The sequence below is a fragment of the Bos mutus genome, chromosome 3 (genome assembly GCF_027580195.1).
Source record: "Bos mutus isolate GX-2022 chromosome 3, NWIPB_WYAK_1.1, whole genome shotgun sequence".
In the NCBI taxonomy this organism is placed as follows: Eukaryota; Metazoa; Chordata; class Mammalia; order Artiodactyla; family Bovidae; genus Bos; species Bos mutus.
This window is the reverse complement of record NC_091619.1, coordinates 17,282,834-17,303,080: the sequence shown is the minus strand read 5'-3', so window position 1 is coordinate 17,303,080 and position 20,247 is coordinate 17,282,834. Positions and strand designations below refer to the sequence as shown.

Here is a 20,247-nt window from a genome sequence, read left to right as displayed (position 1 = left end):
ATGATATTAATGCAAGGATAGACAAATAGATTTAAGGAACAAAACAGAGAGCCCACAGATGCACCCATACCTATATGGGACCAGTGTAAATGGTAGAAGTCGCATTGCAGTTCATTGGGGGAAAGATGCAGTCTTCAATAAATGATTCTGGGACACGGGCTTTCTGTGTGGAAGAAATAAAATTAAATGTTTCCCAATACCGCACACAAAAGCATGTTCCAAATGAATTACTCTGATATATAAAACAAAACTTTAAAATGTTAGAAGAAAATGAATATTTTCCTGACTGTAAGGGTTAGTTTAGAAAGCTCTTAAGACCTAAAGAACAGATAATAAAGAAAAGTATAAATTTAATTACATCAAAATTAAACTGCATTATAGAAGACACCCTAAAATTAAAGACAAGTGACACACGAGGGAAAACATGTTATAGGCAAACAAAAAAGATACATTTTTATAAATGGGGGTTATTTTAGGCTCTACAGAGCCGTGCGTTTTTATTTATTTTTCTTTGGCTGCCCTGGGTGTTTGTCACGGCGTGTGTAGGCTTCTCGTTGCAGAGTGAGAGGGCTCAGTAGTTGTGGCTCGTGGGTTTCTCTTGTTGCCGTGCGTGGGCTTAGTTGCCCTGCAGCATGTGGGATCTTAGTTCCTTGACCAGGCATCGCACCCGAATTCCCTAGATTGGAAGGTGGATTCTGATTAAGTATTGACTACTTGCTCCTTGAGTTGACCCCATTATTTGGTCTTCCGTTTGGTGAGTTGGCAAATATTTATTAAGAAGCTTCAAGATACAGCACATTACTGTAATGATGTACCAGAAATAAGATATTGATAAAGAAAAGATATTCCCTCAGGGAATATCTTGTGAGGCACAAAATTATGCGGTTTGGTTCTGGTTGGTTGGTTGGTTTTGTGTTGTTCATGTTTGTTGTTGTTGGGTTTTGGCCACATGGCTTGTGAGATCCCAGTTCCCCAACCAGGGCTTGAACCTGGGCCCTTGGAGTCCTAACCACTGGACTGACGGGAAGTTTCCTAATTCTGTTTATTTTAACTCTGATAACTGGGCATCTGTTACACTCTTCATCAGCTTTGTGCTTTACTTTTTTGTTTTAAAAGTGGTCTGAGGCAAGGGTTGCTAGTATACAAAACATCTATTCAGCATCCTAGCAATTGTGCAAATCAATGAATTTTTTTGTTACTTACAAGTCAAACAGCAAAGTCTATATTTAATTATTTTATGATGTGTATATGTGGTAGTAGTTGTATGTCCTGTAGAAATTGAGGTTGTGATCAGTAATGGCTGAAATAGAGGTCTAGAATTACAAGGTAAGTAAAACAGCTATTCTGGATTTTTTTTTTTTTTAATTTTAGTTGAATCTGTAAATTCAAGAGATGGTTATATTGTGGGAGTTTGAGAGCTCTGTGTTCATATAAATGAAAAACAAATTTAGCCAAGAATTTTAAACCTAACAAATTATCTAGTAAAAATAATTTTACAAATGAAGAAACCTAGTTCCCCAAAGACTTTTTACTAAAACCAGAACTAAAATGTCTAGTTTCCTCATCTCATGCTTTGTTTACTATATTTTACTCTAGTCTTATTTACATGATTTTCTATCAATTGCTGTTTCTCCAGCGTATTTTACTTGAGGATTTTGGTGAATAGCTCTTGGGACTTCATAATGAATAGTTGGGTTTGAAAATGACAAAGTCTAGTTGTCATTCATTCATTTACTATTTAGTGAACACCTTGTAGATGCTGAAGAGTTCAGTTCAGTTCAGTCGCTCAGTCGTGTCCGACTCTTTCCGACCCCATGAATCGCAGCATGCCAGGCCTCTCTGTCCATCACCAACTCCCGGAGTTCACTCAGACTCACATCCATCGAGTCAGTGATGCCATCCAGCCATCTCATCCTCTGTCGTCCCCTTCTCCTCCTGCCCCCAATCCCTCCCAGCATCAGGGTCTTTTCCACTGAGTCAACTCTTCACATGAGGAGGCCAAAGTACTGGAGTTTCAGCTTTAGCATCATTCCTTCCAAAGAAATCCTAGGGCTGATCTCCTTCAGAATGGACTGGTTGGATCTCCTTGCAGTGCAAGGGACTCTCAAGAGTCTTCTCCAACACCACAGTTCAAAAGCATCAATTCTTCGGCGCTCAGCCTTCTTCACAGTCCAACTCTCACATCCATACATGACCACAGGAAAAACCATAGCCTTGACTAGACGAACCTTTGTTGGCAAAGTAATGTGTCTGCTTTGGAATATGCTGTCTAGGTTGGTCATAACTTTCCTTCCAAGGAGTAAGCATCTTTTAATTTCATGGCTGCAGTCACCATCCGCAGTGATTTTGGAGCCCCCCAAAAGAAAGTCAGCCACTGTTTCCGCATCTATTTGTCACTGAGTTATACATTTAAAAAATGATTAATGGGCTTTCCTGGTGGTCCAGTGGTTAAGAATCCATCTGTTGATGCAGGTGACACAGGTTTGATCTCTGGTCCAAGAAGATCGCACGTGCCACAGGACAACTAAGCCGGTGTACCACAACTATTAACCCTGTGCAGCGCCCCCCCCCCCAAAAAAAAGACATTAAAATGGCTTAAAGAGGAAGACTTGACACCATAAAACTTTAAGAAAACATAGACAAAACATTCTCTGACATAAATGTTTTCTGTAGTCCATATCCCAAGGCAAAAGAAAATAAAAGCAAAACTAAACAAGTAGGGTGTAATTAAACTCAGAAGCTTTTGCACAGCAAAGGAAACCATTAACAAAAAGACAAGTTATGGACTGGGAGAAAGTATTTGCAAATAATGTGACTGACAAGGGTTTATTTTCCAAAATATAGCTCATTCAGCTCAATTAAAAAAACTGTCAAAAAATGGACAGAACACTTAAAATTGTGTTTTCTCCAAGGACAACATCCAGATGGCTAACAGGCACCTGAAAAGATACTCGACATCACTGTATTAGAGAAATGCAAGTCAAAACAATAGTGAAGAATCACCTCACACAGAACTGGTCATCATCAAAAAGCGTACAAATAATAAATGCTGGAGAAGGTGTGGAGAAAAAGGAACCCTCCTATAGTGTTAGTGGAACTTAAATTGGTACAGCTACTATGGAGGACAACATGGAAGTTCCTTAAAAATTAAAAGATACATATTCCCCAGTGTTCATAGCAGCACTGTTTACCACAGCCAAGACATGGAAGCCACCTAAGTATCCATCAGCAGATGAATGGATAAAGAAGATATAAGTTATAAATGATACAATGACTTTATTTACAAAATAAAAACAGATTCACAGGTATAGAAAACAAATTTATGGTTACCAAAGGCAGAAAAAGAATGGATAAATAAGGTTCGGATTAATAGACAGATTCTGCTATATATAAAATGGATAAACAACAAGGTCCTACTGTATAGCACAGGGAACTATATTTGATACCTTGTAATAACCTATAATGGAAAAGAATAGGAAAAAGAATATATATGTGTATATAACCAAATTACACTGCTTTACACCAGAAATTAAAGCAACATTATAAATCAATTCTACTTCAATTTTTCTTAAAGAAAGAAAAATATATTAGGAAGCCAAATCAAAAGGATCATATACCATGATCCAGTGTGAGATACATTCCAAGGATGCAAGGGTGGTTCATCTGTAAATCAACATAATAATCACATTAACAAAAAGAATTAAAAAACATGATCATCTTAATAGAGGCAGAAAAAGCATTTGACAAAATTCAACACCCAGTTATAAAAACTCTCAATAAAGTGGGTACAGAAAGAACATCTTTCAACATAATATTATAGGCAGTATATGACAAATCCACAACTAAAATAATACTCAGTGGTGATGAACTGAAAGCTGTCCTTCTAAGAATAGGAACAAAGCAATGATGTATACTCTTGCCATTCTTATTCAACATAGTATTGGAAATTCTAACCAGAGCAATTAGGCAGGAAAAAGAAATAAAAGGTATTGGAACAGAAGAAGTATAACTGTCACTATTTGTGGATGACATGATTTTATATAGTTGTTATTTACTCACTTAATCATGTCCAATTCTTTAGTGATCTCATGGACTGTAGCCCACTAGGTTCCTCTGTCCTTGGAATTTCCCAGGGATTGAATCTGTGTCTCCTGCATTGCAGGCAGATTCTTTACTGCTGAGCCACCATGGAAGCCATAATTTTGTATAGAGAAAAATTTAAAAACTCCACCAAAAGCTTATTTGAAACAATAAGCAAATACAATTAACTTTCAGTATACGGAATCATTATACAAAAATCAATTTCATTTCTGTGTTAACAATGAGATAGCAGAAAAGCAAATTAAGAGAAAAAGCAATCCCATTTAGAATCACAACAAAAAAGAATGAAATACCTAGGATAAATTTAATCAAGGAGGTAAAAGACTTGTGCACTGAAAACTGTAAGACATTGTTGAAAATAACTGAAGACACAAATAAATGGAAAGATATTTAAAGCTCATGGATTGAAAGAATTAACATTGTCAAGTGTTCATACTACCTAAAGCAATCTATAGGTTCAGTGCAATCCCCATCAAAATCCCTATCAAACATCAAAGGATGTTTTCCACCAAAATAGAAAAGAAATTCTAAAATTTATATGAAACCACAAAAGAACCTGAGTAGGCAAAGCAATACTGAGAAAAAAGAACACAAAACTATAGTAGGCATCACACACCCTGATATCAAATGATACTACAAAGCCACAATAACAAAAAACAGCATGGTATTGATAGAAAAACAGATACATTGATCAGTGAAACAGAATTGGAAGCCTGGAAATCTATGCATTTATGTACAACTAATTTACAGCAGAGACGCAAAGAATATACAATGGAGAGTCTCTTCAGTAAATGGTGGGGTAAGAAACAAGAGCAACATAAAAAAGCTAAACTAGGCCACTGGACTCCTACTGTACACAAAAACTAACTCAAAATGAATTAAACTTAATGTAAGATCTGAAACCATAAAACTCCTAGAAGAAGAAAACATAGGCTGTACATGCTGACATTGGTCTTAACATTATTTTTCTGGATATGTCTGCCCAGGCAAGCAATACAAAAGGAAAAATAAACAAATGGGATTACATCAAACTAAAAAGTTTCTGTATAATGAGGAAAACCATCAATAAAACAGAAACATAGCCTACTGAATGGGAGAAGAGATCTGCAAATCAAATATCTGATAAGGGGTTAATACCCCAAATATAAATAACCCATACAACTCAACAACAGAAAAACCAATAACTTGCTTTAAAAAATGAGCAGAGGAGCTGAATGGACATTTTTTCCAGAGAAGATATACAAATGGCCAGTAGGCAGATGATGTTGAACATTACTAATTGTTAGGGAAATGAAAAAAACCACAGTGAGCCATCACCTCATACCCATTAGAATGACTGTTTTCAAAAACGCATGAAATAACAAGTGTTTGAGAGGATTTGAAAAAAATGGAATCCTCATACACTGCTGGTGGGAGTATAAATCCATGCAGCCACTGTGGAAAACAGTATGGAGATTCCTCAAAAAATTAAGAATAAAACTATTGTATGGTCTGAGTATTTATACCAAGAATACAAAAGTACTGATTGGAAAAGATTAATGCACCCCTATGTCCATCACAGCATTATTTACAATAGCTAAGAAATGTAAACATTGTAAGTGTCCATTGATGGTTGAATGGATAATGTATGTATGTATGTATGTATACACACACACACAAAATGGAGTACCACTCAACCATTTAAAAAAAAGATGGTCTTTCCCTTTGGCTCACCACTGAAAATCCTGGTGTCACCATGGGCCGCCGCCCCGCTGGGTGTTACCAGTATTGTGAGAACAGATCAGATCAGTCGCTCAGTCATGTCCGACTCTTTGCGACCCCATGAATCGCAGCACGCCAGGCCTCCCTGTCCATCACCAACTCCCGGAGTTCACTCAGACTCACATCCATCGAGTCAGTGATGTCATCCAGCCATCTCATCCTCTGTCGTCCCCTTCTCCTCTTGCCCCAAATCCCTCCCAGCATCAGTCTTTTCCAATGAGTCAACTCTTCGCATGAGGTGGCCATAGTACTGGAGTTTCAGCTTTAGCATTATTCCTTCCAAAGAAATCCCAGGACTGATCTCCTTCAGAATGGACTGGTTGGATCTCCTTCAGAATGGACTGGTTGGACTCTTGCAGTCCAAGGGACTCTCAAGAGTCTTCTCCAACACCACAGTTCAAAAGCATCAATTCTTCAGCGCTCAGCCTTCTTCACAGTCCAACTCTCACATCCATACATGACCACAGGAAAAACCATAGCCTTGACTAGACGAACCTTTGTTGGCAAAGTAATGTGTCTGCTTTGGAATATGCTATCTGGGTTGGTCATAACTTTCCTTCCAAGGAGTAATCGTCTCTTAATTTCATGGCTGCAGTCACCATCTGTAGTGATTTTGGAGCCCAGAAAAATAAAGTCTGACACTGTTTCCACTGTTTCCCCATCTATTTCCCATGAAGTAGTGGGACCGGATGCCATGATCTTCGTTTTCTGAATGTTGAGCTTTAAGCCAACTTTTTCACTCTGTGTTTTAAAAATTAAAAATAAAAATAAATAACCAAACACACACACACACAGATACAGAGGACCAAGTAGTGGTTACCAGCGTGGGAGGGTGGTAAAGTGTGAAGTGGATAAAGGGAGTCAGCTGTATGGTGATGGATGGAAAATTAAACTTTGATTATAAGTATGCTCATGAATGTATATAGAAGTAGAAATATAAGGTACTCATTAAACATGTAAACCAGCATTAAAGTTCAATATGTCATCCATAACCTCATTTATGTTACCAATAAAAAGTGTCGAACAAGACTTTTTTAAGATTTTAGCCCTAGACATCAGAAAAAAATGATTTAAAATAAACATGAAAAGACATTTGGAAAATAATTTTTAAATTAATTTTTATTTATTTATTTTTGGCTGTGCTGGGTGTTCGTTGTGGCACACAGGGTCCTCACTGCTGTGCACTGTGTTTCTCTAGTTGCAGTGGGTGAGAGCTGCTCTAGAAGCGGTATGTGGCCTGCTCCTTGCAGTGACTTCTCTTGTTGCGGAGCAGGGCTCTAGGGCATGTGGGCTTAGATGCCCCACAGCATGTGGGATTTTAGTTCCCAGACCAGGGATGGAACCGTTTCCCTGCATTGGGCTTCCCTGGTGGCTCAGCTGGTAAAGAATCTGCCTGCAGTGTGGGATACCTGGGTTCCATCCCTGGGTTGGGAAGATCCCCTGGAGAAGGGAAAGGCTACTCACTCCAGTATTCTGGCCTGGAGAATTCAATGGACTGTATAGTCCACGGGGTCACAAAGAGTCGGATACAACTGAGCGACATTCAGTTTCCCTTTCCCCTGCATTGGCAGGTGGATTCTTAACCACTGGACCATGAGGTAAGTCCCTGGAAAATAATTTTGTTGACAACTTTATTTTCATATTTCTAGTTTGAGACGCAAGTTTAACACTTCTGTGTCTCACTTTTTCTTTCTTCTCAGGGATCCATCTGTCTCTAAATCTATAGAACGAATCTTTAAAATCTGGGAAGATAGAAATGTATACCCAGAAGAAATGATTATGGCATTAAGAGAAGCTTTGAGTAAGTATCCTTTCTCTCTGAAAAGAAAGACTGAATCATTATTCAGTCTTTAAAATTATATGTACTTTACAGGTCCAGTCCTTTTGCTTATTAATGAAAGACAAAGTTTGGGATATGGCCCTATTTGTTTAAAATTAAATAACTGTACAAATCTGTTTGCATTAATTTAAGTAGAATGGTTTGGAGAGGGTTGAATTTGGGTTTTTTGACTTAAGAAAAGGCAAGCATATTAAGTGATGATCATTAATTAATTTTCTCCAGCCCTGTCCTCTTACTTTTGGGAGAGTTTTTAGACAAGGTTTCAGTTTTCACTAAATTATTTGATACATTAATCATATATTGATATTCTTCAGTCTCTTTTAGTTTAGATTTACAGTAAGTTTTGTACAGGTGTTTTTAAAAGTATTTAGTTTCTATGTTACTAGATTCGTGTAATAAAGTCAGTGAGTAGAAGTTGGTGATATTTGATAACATGACTGTAATTTGACTAGAAATTTGCTTTAAAAATAGCATCTTCTAAGAAGCTGTTAAATTCTTCATTTGAGTGAGTTACCTAGTGTTTTTAAACTTCCTACCCTATTCTCCAAATTAGTTATTTCTTTGATACAGAAATCATGTTTATTTGACAGCTTCTTAGATCTGGTGGGTGTTTTTATCTTTTTGTAAAAATAAAAGGAAAGAAAGAAACAACACACAGTCTCGGATTGCCTTTTTTCAACTTTGACACTGAAGTGGACAGACAGAACAGCTTCCCATAACGCCAGATTGCAAAACTGAAATGTTTTCCAGGTACCACTTTCAAAACTCAGAAGCAGCTGAAAGAAAATCTGAACAAACAACCGAATAAGCAGTGGAAGAAATCACAAAGTAAGGAACAAAATCTCAACTAATATAAATTACCTCCTCTTTTTGGAGCAGAAGAAAATGTAGACCATTTGACATCGTACCTGGCATAAACCATGGGCAAGCCTGTGTTTTCCAGGCCTGGGAGGCTCCCAGTGACTTACACTAACCAAGCCATCATGGAGTTACTTCTTTAAAAAAAATAAAAATACTTTTAAACAAAGGAAATGCAGAAAAAGGGTTTAAATGTGTGAAGATTCAAGAGTAGTTGGGGGATTGGAAGAAGAAAAAAATACATGATAGTGCCCGGGGTACCTTTAAGGTTCAAAGCTATGTGAAGTTAGAGGCAGCTGGCATTACAACCGAGCTGAAGAGGAGACTAGGCGTTAAGAAGCATTTCTGTGGGAGCCATGAAATCCTTCAGATTTGGGGAGATACTCTACCAGATTAGACATGGGCCTCAAATCCTGGCCAGAAGCCATTCTCTTAACAGGAGCTCCTGCTGTGTTTATCATGTTTACCCAGCATGAGATCATGGGAGTGGAATACTGCATGTGATAGGCTGCTGTGGGCCAAACTGAGGAATGTTGAGAAAGATTTGAAGGTGTGGAGGGAACAAGGTAAAAGACAGACTTGGGAGGTGAAACAAGACACTTGGGATGGTTTTGCTCCAGCAAGCATGTGATATTCATCATGATTAAGGGAGTCCTTTCACATCCTTTTGGTCATAAGTTGCATGCTTAGGAACAGCAAGAGTCATCATTTCACCAAAGTTCAACCACAGTAGTATTGTACCTAGAACTTTTCCTGCCTGTTTTTGCTTTGAATTGAGTCAGCAGAAAAAAGAAATCCAAAACTAAATACATAGGAATAGAGTTGGTGCTTGGAAGTAAATTTTCTTCAGCCAGTGATCAGAATTAATTGGATGTCCTGCTCCTAGACACCTTTAATTTGAGGTGTTAAGATCCTGTTACACTCAGTCAGTATAGGCAGAAAGATACTTCATGTATCTCCAAGTCAGTAATTCTAGGACTTCAGACTTACAGAGTATATTGGAGGTAAGTAGGTTAAACCTATCTAAATAGTACATATTTTTATACTGACCATGCTTGGGAGTTTTCAGTTTACATATCCACTGTATGTTCTAAGCGTTATGATTTAAATGTGCATGTTTGACATATATTCAAAGAGTATATACCCTCAACTATAAAGCTGAAAATTTTCCTAAATAGTCAACATTTTTTGTCTATATTCTTAAATAACCTTTTGTTTAATTCAACAGCATCCACGAATCCAAAAGCTGCTCTCAAGTCTAAGATAGTTGCTGAATTTCGAGTAAGTTACAGAATATGTCCCCTGTGCCAAAGTATTATCCAATCCTTTTGTGTTATAGTTTTCTGTATAGTTCATCCTGTAAGATTTCTTTTTATTGAATTATGCATCCATTATATTTTAAACATATTGAAACTCTCTAAAACTCAAGAGTTTTATCTGTATGCCAGTTGAAGTCTGTATTAAACCCGAAGAAGGGGTTCATCTTCCTATGAAACTATTAAATTAAAATTTACTTAAAGTTAACATACTAAAACTATCTAATTCAAATTGAAAGAAGAGATAAATGGATCTTTGCCTGTTTCAATCTTAACTTTATATCCATAAATTATCTTTGAATAACATGAAAAAGATCTTTTAAAGTATATAACTGAAAATATGGTTTTGATACAAGAATCGATGTTGATATCCTTGATTCTGAGGAAATACGAAGGTTTTTGCTTCTCATGGTTTAGTTAGGTGTTAGTCATGTTTTACTTTGGTGTAGAAAGAGTAAGAGGATGATTTCATAAAAAGTATGACCCTGGTCCGTGTTCAGTCTCAGGCCCTCATTGAAGAGCTGTTGCTGTACAAGCGCTCAGAAGATCAGATAGAACTGAAAGAAAAACAGCTGTCAACCATGAGGGTGGATGTGTGCAGCACAGAAACTCTCAAGTGCTTAAAAGGTAATCTTACATCCTTCTAAATAGAATAAGTCAGGTTCTCTTTCCAGATGTGTCATTTCAAGTAATCAGACTGACTGCTTCCATAAAGAGAACCTCAGGTTGTAGAGAACTGCTGTGGCACCTGTTTCCCAGGTTGTGATTTCATGCATGTCAGTTTCATAAATAAATTCCTAGCCTTCAAATTTTACACCTTAGAAACAATGGTACATGCCACTTATATCTCCATTAAGTTAGAGAAAAATAAATTTAAAAAATTTTTAATAAGTATATTCTATCCTTTTCCCCACTTCTAGTCCTTTCTTGATGTATCAGGCTATGATGGACAGGTGTATTTCATGTGTGTGATTATGTGGTTTGTGTTCACTCTTCAGTAAGGTCACTGTAGGGAACTCCCTGGCAATTTCAGTGGTTAAAACATGGCACTTTGATTGCCGTGGCCTGGGTTCGACCACTGGTCAGGGAACCAAGATCCTGCAAGCCAAACAGCACAGCCTAAATAAATAAGGTCACTATAATACCTCATAAAGTCTAATTACTTTCTTTCCCTTACATTGTAGATTATAAATAATAATCATAGTAATTTATTAGAATGTGAATCTCATGAAAGTAGAAATTATCCTTATTTGTTCTTCCAGTATCTTAGTGCCTAGACCAAATACCTGGTATGTAATAAATACTTGATAAATATTTTTGAAATAATAAGTAAATAGCTACCGAACTATTTGTTGTGGCACCTATTTTGTTCTTGTACCATGCTTTAAATTGAACATGTATTATCTACTTTAATCCTCAAAACAACCCAGAAGCATGTTAAAAACCTCCACTTTGTACATAAGAAATCTGAGACTTCATAAGGAGATACGAAACTTGCCCAAGTTCCACAGCTAATAAAATGCAGAGCCTAAATTTATATCTATACCTAAGGCTCTATTCCAACATCACTGGGCAAAAAGTACTTAGGAGAATAAGTAAAAGATGGTAATGTCACTGTTGTTGAAAAACAATTCATGGTACTTTTCTAATTTCAAATTACCAAGGATCTTCTCCAGAGAGGAAAGAATTTCTAAGCATGATACACACAGAGGTCACTTTATCTTTACTTTTTTGAGCCTCTGTTTTTTTCCTCAAAGGGATACATCTTATTATAATCTATAGTGTAAAAGTTAATGGTATATAAAAAAAAAAGTTAATGGTGTGTAAGTGTATAGAATTGAGCCTCATTCCATTATTCCTAAGTAGCAGGGTGACATCAGATTTGTGAATTAAAGCAATCAGCAAACTTTCATTTAGTTGAACTTTATCTTAATTACAAGTGCTTTCATGATGCACTCTTGCTTCAACCTAGCAGGATCACATGAAACATTTAAATAATCTGTTCTGTGATTTTTTGTGTGTGTGATTTAGGGAAGCTTCTTTAAGGTGTAACTATGAGACTAAGAAAATATAGAATACTTCCTCTTGTTATTTTAGATAAGACAGGTGGGAAGAAGTTCTCCAAAGAATTTGAAGAGGCAAGTGCCAAGCTGGAGGAATTTGTGAATGGATTGGATAAGCAGGTGAAAAATGGGCCCTCGTTAACAGAAGCACTGGAAAATGCTGGAATTTTCTATGAAGCACAGTACAAAGAAGTAAAAGTGGTGGCCAATGTAAGTAATGATTAATACTGTCTTAACATCAGTTGCTGTCTGTATATCTGTGACTATTTATAGGTGTTATTTAACTCTATAGGGATAAGCATTATTATTTCTAGTTCACAGATGAAGAAGTTACTTTTGAAGGTTAGTAACCTTGTACAAGGTCGTATTATAGCTAGCAAGTGAAGCCATCTGAATTAAGACCTAGGTCTTTCTGAGGATTTCCTTGGTGGTACAGTGGTTGAGACTCTATGCTCCCCATGTAGCAGGTATGGGTTCGACCCCTGGTTGGGGAACTGGATCCCACATGCTACAAATAAGAGTTCCATATCGCAACTGAAGAGTCGCACATGCTGCAACTAAGACCTGACGCAGCCAAATAAATAAATCTTAAAAAAAAAAAGAGCTAGGTCTTTCTGATGCTAAAGACCATTAAGCTTTGCTAAAGCCTTATGTCTCAGTTTTTCAGTGGCTATGTGCCACGTTACTATTACAGAATATAAAATTGGGCAGAAGTATGTATACTTTTTTTAAACCCAGAAAGCTACATGGAAATATTGTAACTGAATTTCAGCTCAGTTAAGGACCCTCTTTTTCCCCACCTCGACTGGAAGAGGGATTGATATTTGGACATTTGTAACGGCTCTTGAAAGAAACTGCTTTGTACTTTTTTTTTTTTTTTCTTTTTTTTTTAAAGTTTTAATCACTGTATACGGTTATAGAGGGGCTTTCCAGGTGGCACTAGTGGTAAAGAATCTGCCTGCCAATTCAGGAGACATGGGTTCAATCCCTGGGTCAGGAAGATCCCCTGGAGGAGGAAATGGCAACCAACTCTAGTGTTCTTGCCTGGAAAATAGACAGTGGAGCGTGTGGGCTACATACAGTCTATGGGATGATGGAGTCAGACACAACTGAGCATGCATGCACACATGGTTATTAGAGTATGTAGTTCTTTAATTATTACTATTTTTTTGGCCACACTGGAGCTTTTGGGATCTTAATTCCCCATCCAGGTATTGAACCCACGCCTTTGGGAGTGAAAACTCTGAGTCCTAACTACTGGACCCCCAGGGAATTCCCAGTATATAATTCTTTATATCCAACGAATCCCACTTCTTAGACACAGTTTCTTTTAACTCATTTAGCTGTTTTTTCTGGTATTTACCTCTATATTTCTGAATTATGTACTCATATTATTCTTTCTTGATTTATACTGTATAAGAAATATTCATTGGGACTTTAGCAGTCCAGTGGTTAAGATGCCATTCTTCCACTGCAGGGGATATGGGTTTGATCCCTGGTTTGGGGAACTAAGATCCCACTTGCTGTGGGGTGTGACCAAAAATAAAAGAAAAAAGGAAATATCTGTTAACTTCTTCATGTGACAAATGAAGATTTAGCTTATAGTCACCTCCCTAGCCTCTTCTCCCAGTATCATTATAACTTTAAAATCTGTTGATTATCCTGTAATTTGAAATACTAAATTTACTATTTTTTGAGCACTTATTCTAGGTTCCCCACTTTATAAAATTAAAATAATAACATTCCTGTTCTTTCCCATTATTTTCTTCTGTCTCTTCAGTTTCTCAGCATCACTAAACTATACTTTTACATTTTCTGGGTTGATAATACTTACATTCCACCCTATAATTATAATTAAGTCTTCTTTGCTTTAAAGGCTGAAAATTAATAAGCAAAAAACATTCACCATAACTGTGTGAACATTGTTCACTACAAGGTTTTATAGTAACTTGGTTATAGTAGAGAGTTTTTGTTTTTTCCTAGAATTTCTGTTTTTCTTGTTTGCCTTTAGCTTTTTTTTTTTTTATCTCTCTAGATTCTGTATCCCATCAGATATTCCAAATCCGTGTTTTCCCCCAGAGACCTTCCTATCAGAGCTTGTATTCTGCTCTATTTTAGGTATTTAGATCTCATCCTAGGACTATTCTTTACTGCTTTTCTGAGCTGAGGCCTCTATTTGCCAATTTCCATGTCTTCTTTTCTTGGTTTTCTCTCCTGTTTTGCTAGAGTATATCCTCTATTAATTTCCCAAAAGAAGAGTTTGTGAAGGATGACTTCTGGGTCTCTCTATTTTAAAATGTCTTTATTCTGTTTTTACATTTGCTCTGATAAGTTGGCTGGTTGAAGATCATTTTCCCTCACAGCTTAAAAAGCATTAGTCCATTGTCATTAATGTTGTTGAAATGAAATCTTTGCAAGGTCTTTGTAGGTGAAACTTTTTTCTCTGGAAGCATTTAGGGGTATTTTTTGTGATGTTCTGACATTTTGCAATGATATATTTACAGGTGAGGTTTTTGTTTTGCATTCATTATGGGTTGGTTGGAGGGCTTTTTCAGCCTGAATTCTGAGATAATTTCTTTATCTCCTTTTTCTTGGAAATTGATTAATCAAATGTTAGACTTCCTAGGTTGATCCTCTAGGTGTCCTGTGTTTTTCATGTTTCATCAACCTTGATCTTTTTGTTCTGCTTTCTGGAAGATCTAGAGTCTTTTTCCTTCCTCTAGTTAACTTGATTTTTCTCTTTTATGATTCTGACTTTCTTAAAAATCAGATACTACCTCTTTTTTCTTTTCATATTTAAGAATGAGATATGAAAAAATTGATTGGGAAAGCTCTCTATACATAGATAGGAATTATCTGAGTTTATCGCAAGTATAGTAAAGTCTGTGTAGATAAGGAGCTGGCTGTTAGGGTGGAAGGAGTCCTAAATGTCAGAAAGCTGGAATCTTTTTGCCAGGATACTGTAACTCTTTAGAGAAGAACTCATATTTTTTTGCCTGGGGCATAGTGCCTTACCTGCCACATCAGGATTGCAGAGGAGTTGGTATTGAGTGTTGGGTATTCACACTTTTAATTTCTAATTTCAACCCCTCTGTTCATTCCACTTTTTTATACTCATCGTTTCTTGGAGCAAAACTTCTCAGGGATTCTGCAAGACAGAATCTTTCCCAGGTGTAACTTCCTTTCTGCATATTCCTAACCTCATTTTTCTCCGCCCTCACTTCTTACCGCTCATCACTTCTTACTCTTACAGCTCGTTCTGTTTTCTAAAAATTTGTAGAAACCTTTTTCTCAAATATGCTGCTGGTTTATACTTTTGTGTTGCATTACTAGTCATTTATAGGTGTTCAGGAGGGAGAGACACTAAATGGGAGTGGTCAGTTTACCATTTTTACTCAAAGACCATTTTGTGATTTTTGAGTAGTGAACCATCATCACTTATTTATGAAATTATATAAAATGATTTAGTGTGCTTTGGAGGATCCACAGCAAATGGCTGGGAGAAGTTTATTCAGCTAACAGTCATTCCAACTCTTTGCTAAATCATGTCCAACTCTTGGCAACCCCATGGACTGCACCCTGCCTGGCTCTTCTGTCCATGGGATTTCCCAGGCAAGAATACCGGAGTGGATTGCCATTTCCTGCTTCAGGGGATCGTCCCGACCCAGTGTCTCCTGCATTGCAGACAGATGCTTTACCATTGAGCCACCAAAGAAGCGCTTCATTGAGCACATGCAATTGCAATTCTGTATAATAGAAACTGTAGTAAAGGTAACTATAGGGTGGTAGGAGAACAGATTGAATAGGTACTTGAGCTAATTTGGGAGTGGGGATCGGGAATATGGAGAAAATTTTTCCCAAAAGGAGCTAAACTCTGAAGTTGCAGTAATTAGCTAAATGAAAGCTCTTATTCTCATTCTCAAGCATGGGAATAAAAGTGAGCATGGCAAAATTGGTGGGCCTGAAAGTTGTTTCTTATAGGTGAGCATTTATGAGGAAGTGATAAGTAAAACTGGAGAGGGCGTCAAGAACATGGTCCTGAAAGGTGTATGTTTATTCTAAGGTCTTTGAATTTTACCCTGAAAGCAGTGGGAAACAATTGTAGCATTTTAATTTTGCTAGTGATGTGATCAGGTTTGCATTTTAGAATCAAGATAGCAGAATGGAGAATAGGAGACTATTAGAGCCAGGGAGGGAGAAGGCAGTGGCACCCCACTCTAGTACTCTTGCCTGGAAAATCCCATGGACGGAGGAGTCTGGTAGGCTGCAGTCCATGGGGTCGCTAAGAGTCGAACATGACTGAGCGACTTCACTGTTCACTTTTATGCATTGGAGAAGGAAATGGTAACCCACTCCAGTGTTCTTGCCTGGAGAATCCCAGGGACAGGGGAGCCTGGTGGGCTGCCGTCTGGGATCTCACAGAGTCAGACACAACTGAAGGAAGCGACTTAGCAGCAGCAGCAGCAGCAGACCCAGGGAGACAAGTGAGTAGGTTATTTAAATAATCTGGATTGACTTATATGGAAACACTTAAACCTTTAAACGATATTTTCAGAAAGATTTTACTTGGAAACTGAGAGCTACAACATGTATATGCGACACACACAGTTAAAATTTCACAAAATAAAACTTGTTCTTGTTATATGCAATACACTGGGAGATTTTCTTTTATATTATTTCATTTCCTATACTTTTTCTTATTTTTAAGATGAATATTTATTTATTTAGACTTTTTTTCTTTTTTTTGTTTTGCTGTGCTTGGTCTTTGTTGCCGTGTGCAGGCTTCTCATTGCAGTGGCTTCCCTTGTTGCAGAGCATGGGCTCTAGAGCCACGGTCTCAGTAGTTGTGATACACAGGCTTAGTTGCCCCATGGCACGTGGAATCTTCCCGCCTTGGGGATCGAACCCATGTCCCCTGCAGGACTAGCAGGAAACAATAGTAAGATTCCCTTCCCTAAGATCTTTATGCCATTGTTAACTTTTTACTTATGTATATTTTATATAATTTTTATTATTTTTCTTAAACAGTCAGTAGACTTTTAAATTAAGGGGAAAATAGTCCTCTGTATTTACCATTTCTGGTATTTTTCATTCCTTTTTGCAAATCCATATTTCCATCTGAGATCATTTTCCTTCAGCCTAAAGTCTAACATTTCTTGTAGTGCAGAACTGTTGGTGATGAACTTCTCAGTTTTTAATCTTAAAAATGTCTTTATTTTACATTCTTGAGAAATATTTTCACTGGATAAAGAATTCTAAATTGGCATTTTTTTTTTCTTTCATTACCAAAAAGCATTCCTTTACCTGTCTTCCCTTGTTGTAATGAGAAGTCAGCTGTGCCTAGATTTCTTCTTTGTAGTTATCCTGCTGCAGAGGGATAAAGAGGGTTCACTGAGTGTTTTGCATCTGTGGTTTGATACTGTTAATCAATTTTAGAACCTATACAACTATTATCTTTTAAAATATTTCTTCTTTTTCATTCCTCTTCCTTCTGGGACTCCAGTTATACATCCCATGTGTTCTTAGATTTCTGCTCTTTCATTCCTTTTTCTCACTGGACTAATTTTTGGGTACTTAGTATTTGTTGTTGTTTAGTTGCCAAGTTGTATCCAACTCTTTGAGATCCCATGGACTGTGGCCCGCTAGGCTCCTCTGTCCATGGGATTTCCCCAGCAAGATTACTAGAGTGGGTTACCATTTCCTTCTCCAGGGGATCTTCCCAACCCAGGAGTTGAACCCACGTCTGCTGCATTGGCAAGTGGATTCTTCACTGCTGAGCCACCAGGGAAGCACTTGTCTTCAAATATTCTTTATTCCACTGAGTGAAGTCTGCTGTATTTTTCAGTTCTAGAATTTTCATTTGGTTCTTTCTTAGAGTTGCTTTTCTTTGTTGAGTTTTCCAGTCTAGTCATCTGTTCTTCATCTTTTCCTAAAAATTTTTCAATGGATTTGTAATTACTGTCTTAAAAACCTTATGTATGTATTCTAGTATCTGGGTCATCTCTAGGTATACTATTGACTGTTTTATGATTTGTGTGTGCGTGTATACTTTAATCATATCTATATGTTGTCTCTTTGCATGTCTAAGAATTTATTTTTTAGGAGACATTTTGAGTGATACTTGTGGAAGCTCTGAATTGTGTCATTTTCCTTTAACAAATGTTTTTGGGTTTTTTTTTTCCTGGCAATTAGTTAAATTATCTGTGGACTACTATGATGTAAAGGCTTTGGTTTTAGGCTTTCTTAGGATGAGTTTATTTGGACATAGTCCTTAGTCTTAGAACATGGTCCTTACTCCTAATCCATGGCCTTTGTGGCATTTTAATAAGAAGTAAAGGTGTTTACTAAGCCTCTCTAACTTATTGCATGAACTCTTAACTCTGCCTGGCACTGGGCACTGCTGAAATCTCTGCTTAGATCTTTAACTTCATAGTTTCCTTGGAGATATCATCAAAGGAGCTATATCCACCATCCAGATTTATGTTTTTATTGTTATATATTTTAATTATACACACACAGATTTTACAGTTGTTTCATCTCATCAACATTTATTTAGTGTTTAAACTTTTTTATTGTACTGCATTTAGTTGCTGTTAATATTTTCTCTTTATCTTTGGTCTTCAGTAGTTAAAACAGTGATCTGCCTAGGTGTGGTCTTCATTCATCTGATTTAGGGTTTGCAGAACCTTGAATCAGTGGTGTATTAATTTACTAGGACTGCTGTAACAAAGTATCTGAGAGTGGATAGCTCAAACCTACATTAATTTATTGTCTTATACTTCTGGAGACTGTAAGCCCAAAATCAAGGTGTTATTAGCAGTGTTAATTCTTTCGGAGGGCTGTGAGGGAACGTTCTGTTCCTGACTTCTCTATTTAACTTGTAGAGGGTTGTTTCCTCCTTATGTCTCTTCACATGGCCTCTTTGTTTCTAAATTTTCACTTTTAATTAAGACTACCTGTCATTCTGCTCTAAGGCCCATCCTGATGACTTCCTTTTAACTTGATTACCTTTAAAAACTCTTATCTCCAAATAAGGTCATAGTCTGAAGTATAGGGTTAGGACTTCAGTATACAATTATGAGGGGATATAATTCAACCCTTAGCAAGTGCCTTAATGTTTTTCATAAATTTGGGGGTGTTTTCTTGTCAAATACAGTCTCTATTACATTATATCGCCTCTCTTCTTGGAACTCTGTTAATTTGTATATTAGATCTCATCAGTGTTCCAAATGTCTTTTTATGTTCCTCTCTGTATTTTCCATTCTTTCCCTTCAGTGCTTCTCTTCTAGATATTTTCTACTAACCAGGCTTCTAATGCATTAATTCTTTCTTCTGCTGAATTTTACCTGTTATTTAACCCATTGGTTAATTTAGTTGGCTTATTTTTCAGTTTTAGAATTGCCTTTTTTTTTCCCCCCAGAAAGGATTCTGTTTTTATGGTGAAATTCTGTTAACCTATTTTAATTTTTTCCTCTCATTTTTCTTCAGTCTTTATTTTGTAAAACTCTCAAACTTTAATATCTTAAGTACATTGTGAAGACCTTTTGGGGGGGAATCATTTGAAAATAAGTTGCAGACACTGCATTACCCCCAAATATTTTCATGTGTGTTTTCCTCCAAGGTAATTTTCTCTTTCATAACCATAAGAAATTTAATACATTGATGTACTATTATGAAGATTACAAATCAAATAGTTTGTCCAGTGTCTCCTAATTTGGATTTATATGATGTTTCTTTGTGATCAAATAGAGGTTATCTGTCTTTAGTAAGAATATCATAGAAGTGATTGTGTTCTTCTCATTTCATCCTTTCAGTTAGCATACAAGTTTGATTTGTTTTACTACCTGTAACATTCCCTTTGATATCTTAATAAGATATTAATAAGTGGCATCTTCTCAGCTTGTCCACTGAAAAGTTTTCACTTGGTAATTGCTGTGGATTGAATTGTGTACCCCCACAACGATAATGATGAAGCCCTAACCCTTGGTACATATGAAAATGACCTCACTTGGAAATAGGGACTTTATGGATGTGATCAAGTTAAGGGGAGGTCATTAGAATAAGCCTCAATCCAGTGTCACTGGAGTCCTTATAAGAAGAGGGAAATTTGGATGCACAGGAAGAATGTCGTGTGACAACCAAGACAGATATTGTAGTGATGCATCTGACAAACCAAGGAATGCTAAGGGTTGATGGCCACCACCAGAAGCTAGGAAGAGGCAAAGAATTCTGCCCAGTCTCAGAGGGATCATAGCCCTACTTGTACCTTGATTTTGGACTTCTAGCCTCCAGAATGTGAAAGTGAAAG

The 20,247-nt window shown here is 36.9% G+C and overlaps 1 protein-coding gene across 8 annotated transcripts in view; it reads left to right on the top strand.

Annotated features, from left to right (window-relative positions):
- RPRD2 (regulation of nuclear pre-mRNA domain containing 2) overlaps window positions 1-20,247 on the top strand; it is a 96,833-nt gene that overhangs the window by 58,635 nt on the left and 17,951 nt on the right. For 4 of the 8 annotated variants that reach the window (XM_070367154.1, XM_005894897.3, XM_070367157.1 and 1 more), the window contains exons 3-7: window positions 7,563-7,663; window positions 8,453-8,530; window positions 9,789-9,841; window positions 10,377-10,503; window positions 11,974-12,149. In XM_070367154.1, the coding sequence (XP_070223255.1) occupies window positions 7,563-7,663; window positions 8,453-8,530; window positions 9,789-9,841; window positions 10,377-10,503; window positions 11,974-12,149 (535 nt within the window). The remainder of the gene's footprint in view (window positions 1-7,562; window positions 7,664-8,452; window positions 8,531-9,788; window positions 9,842-10,376; window positions 10,504-11,973; window positions 12,150-20,247) is intronic. The other 4 variants (XM_070367155.1, XM_005894898.2, XM_070367158.1 and 1 more) reach the window with 1 other exon arrangement.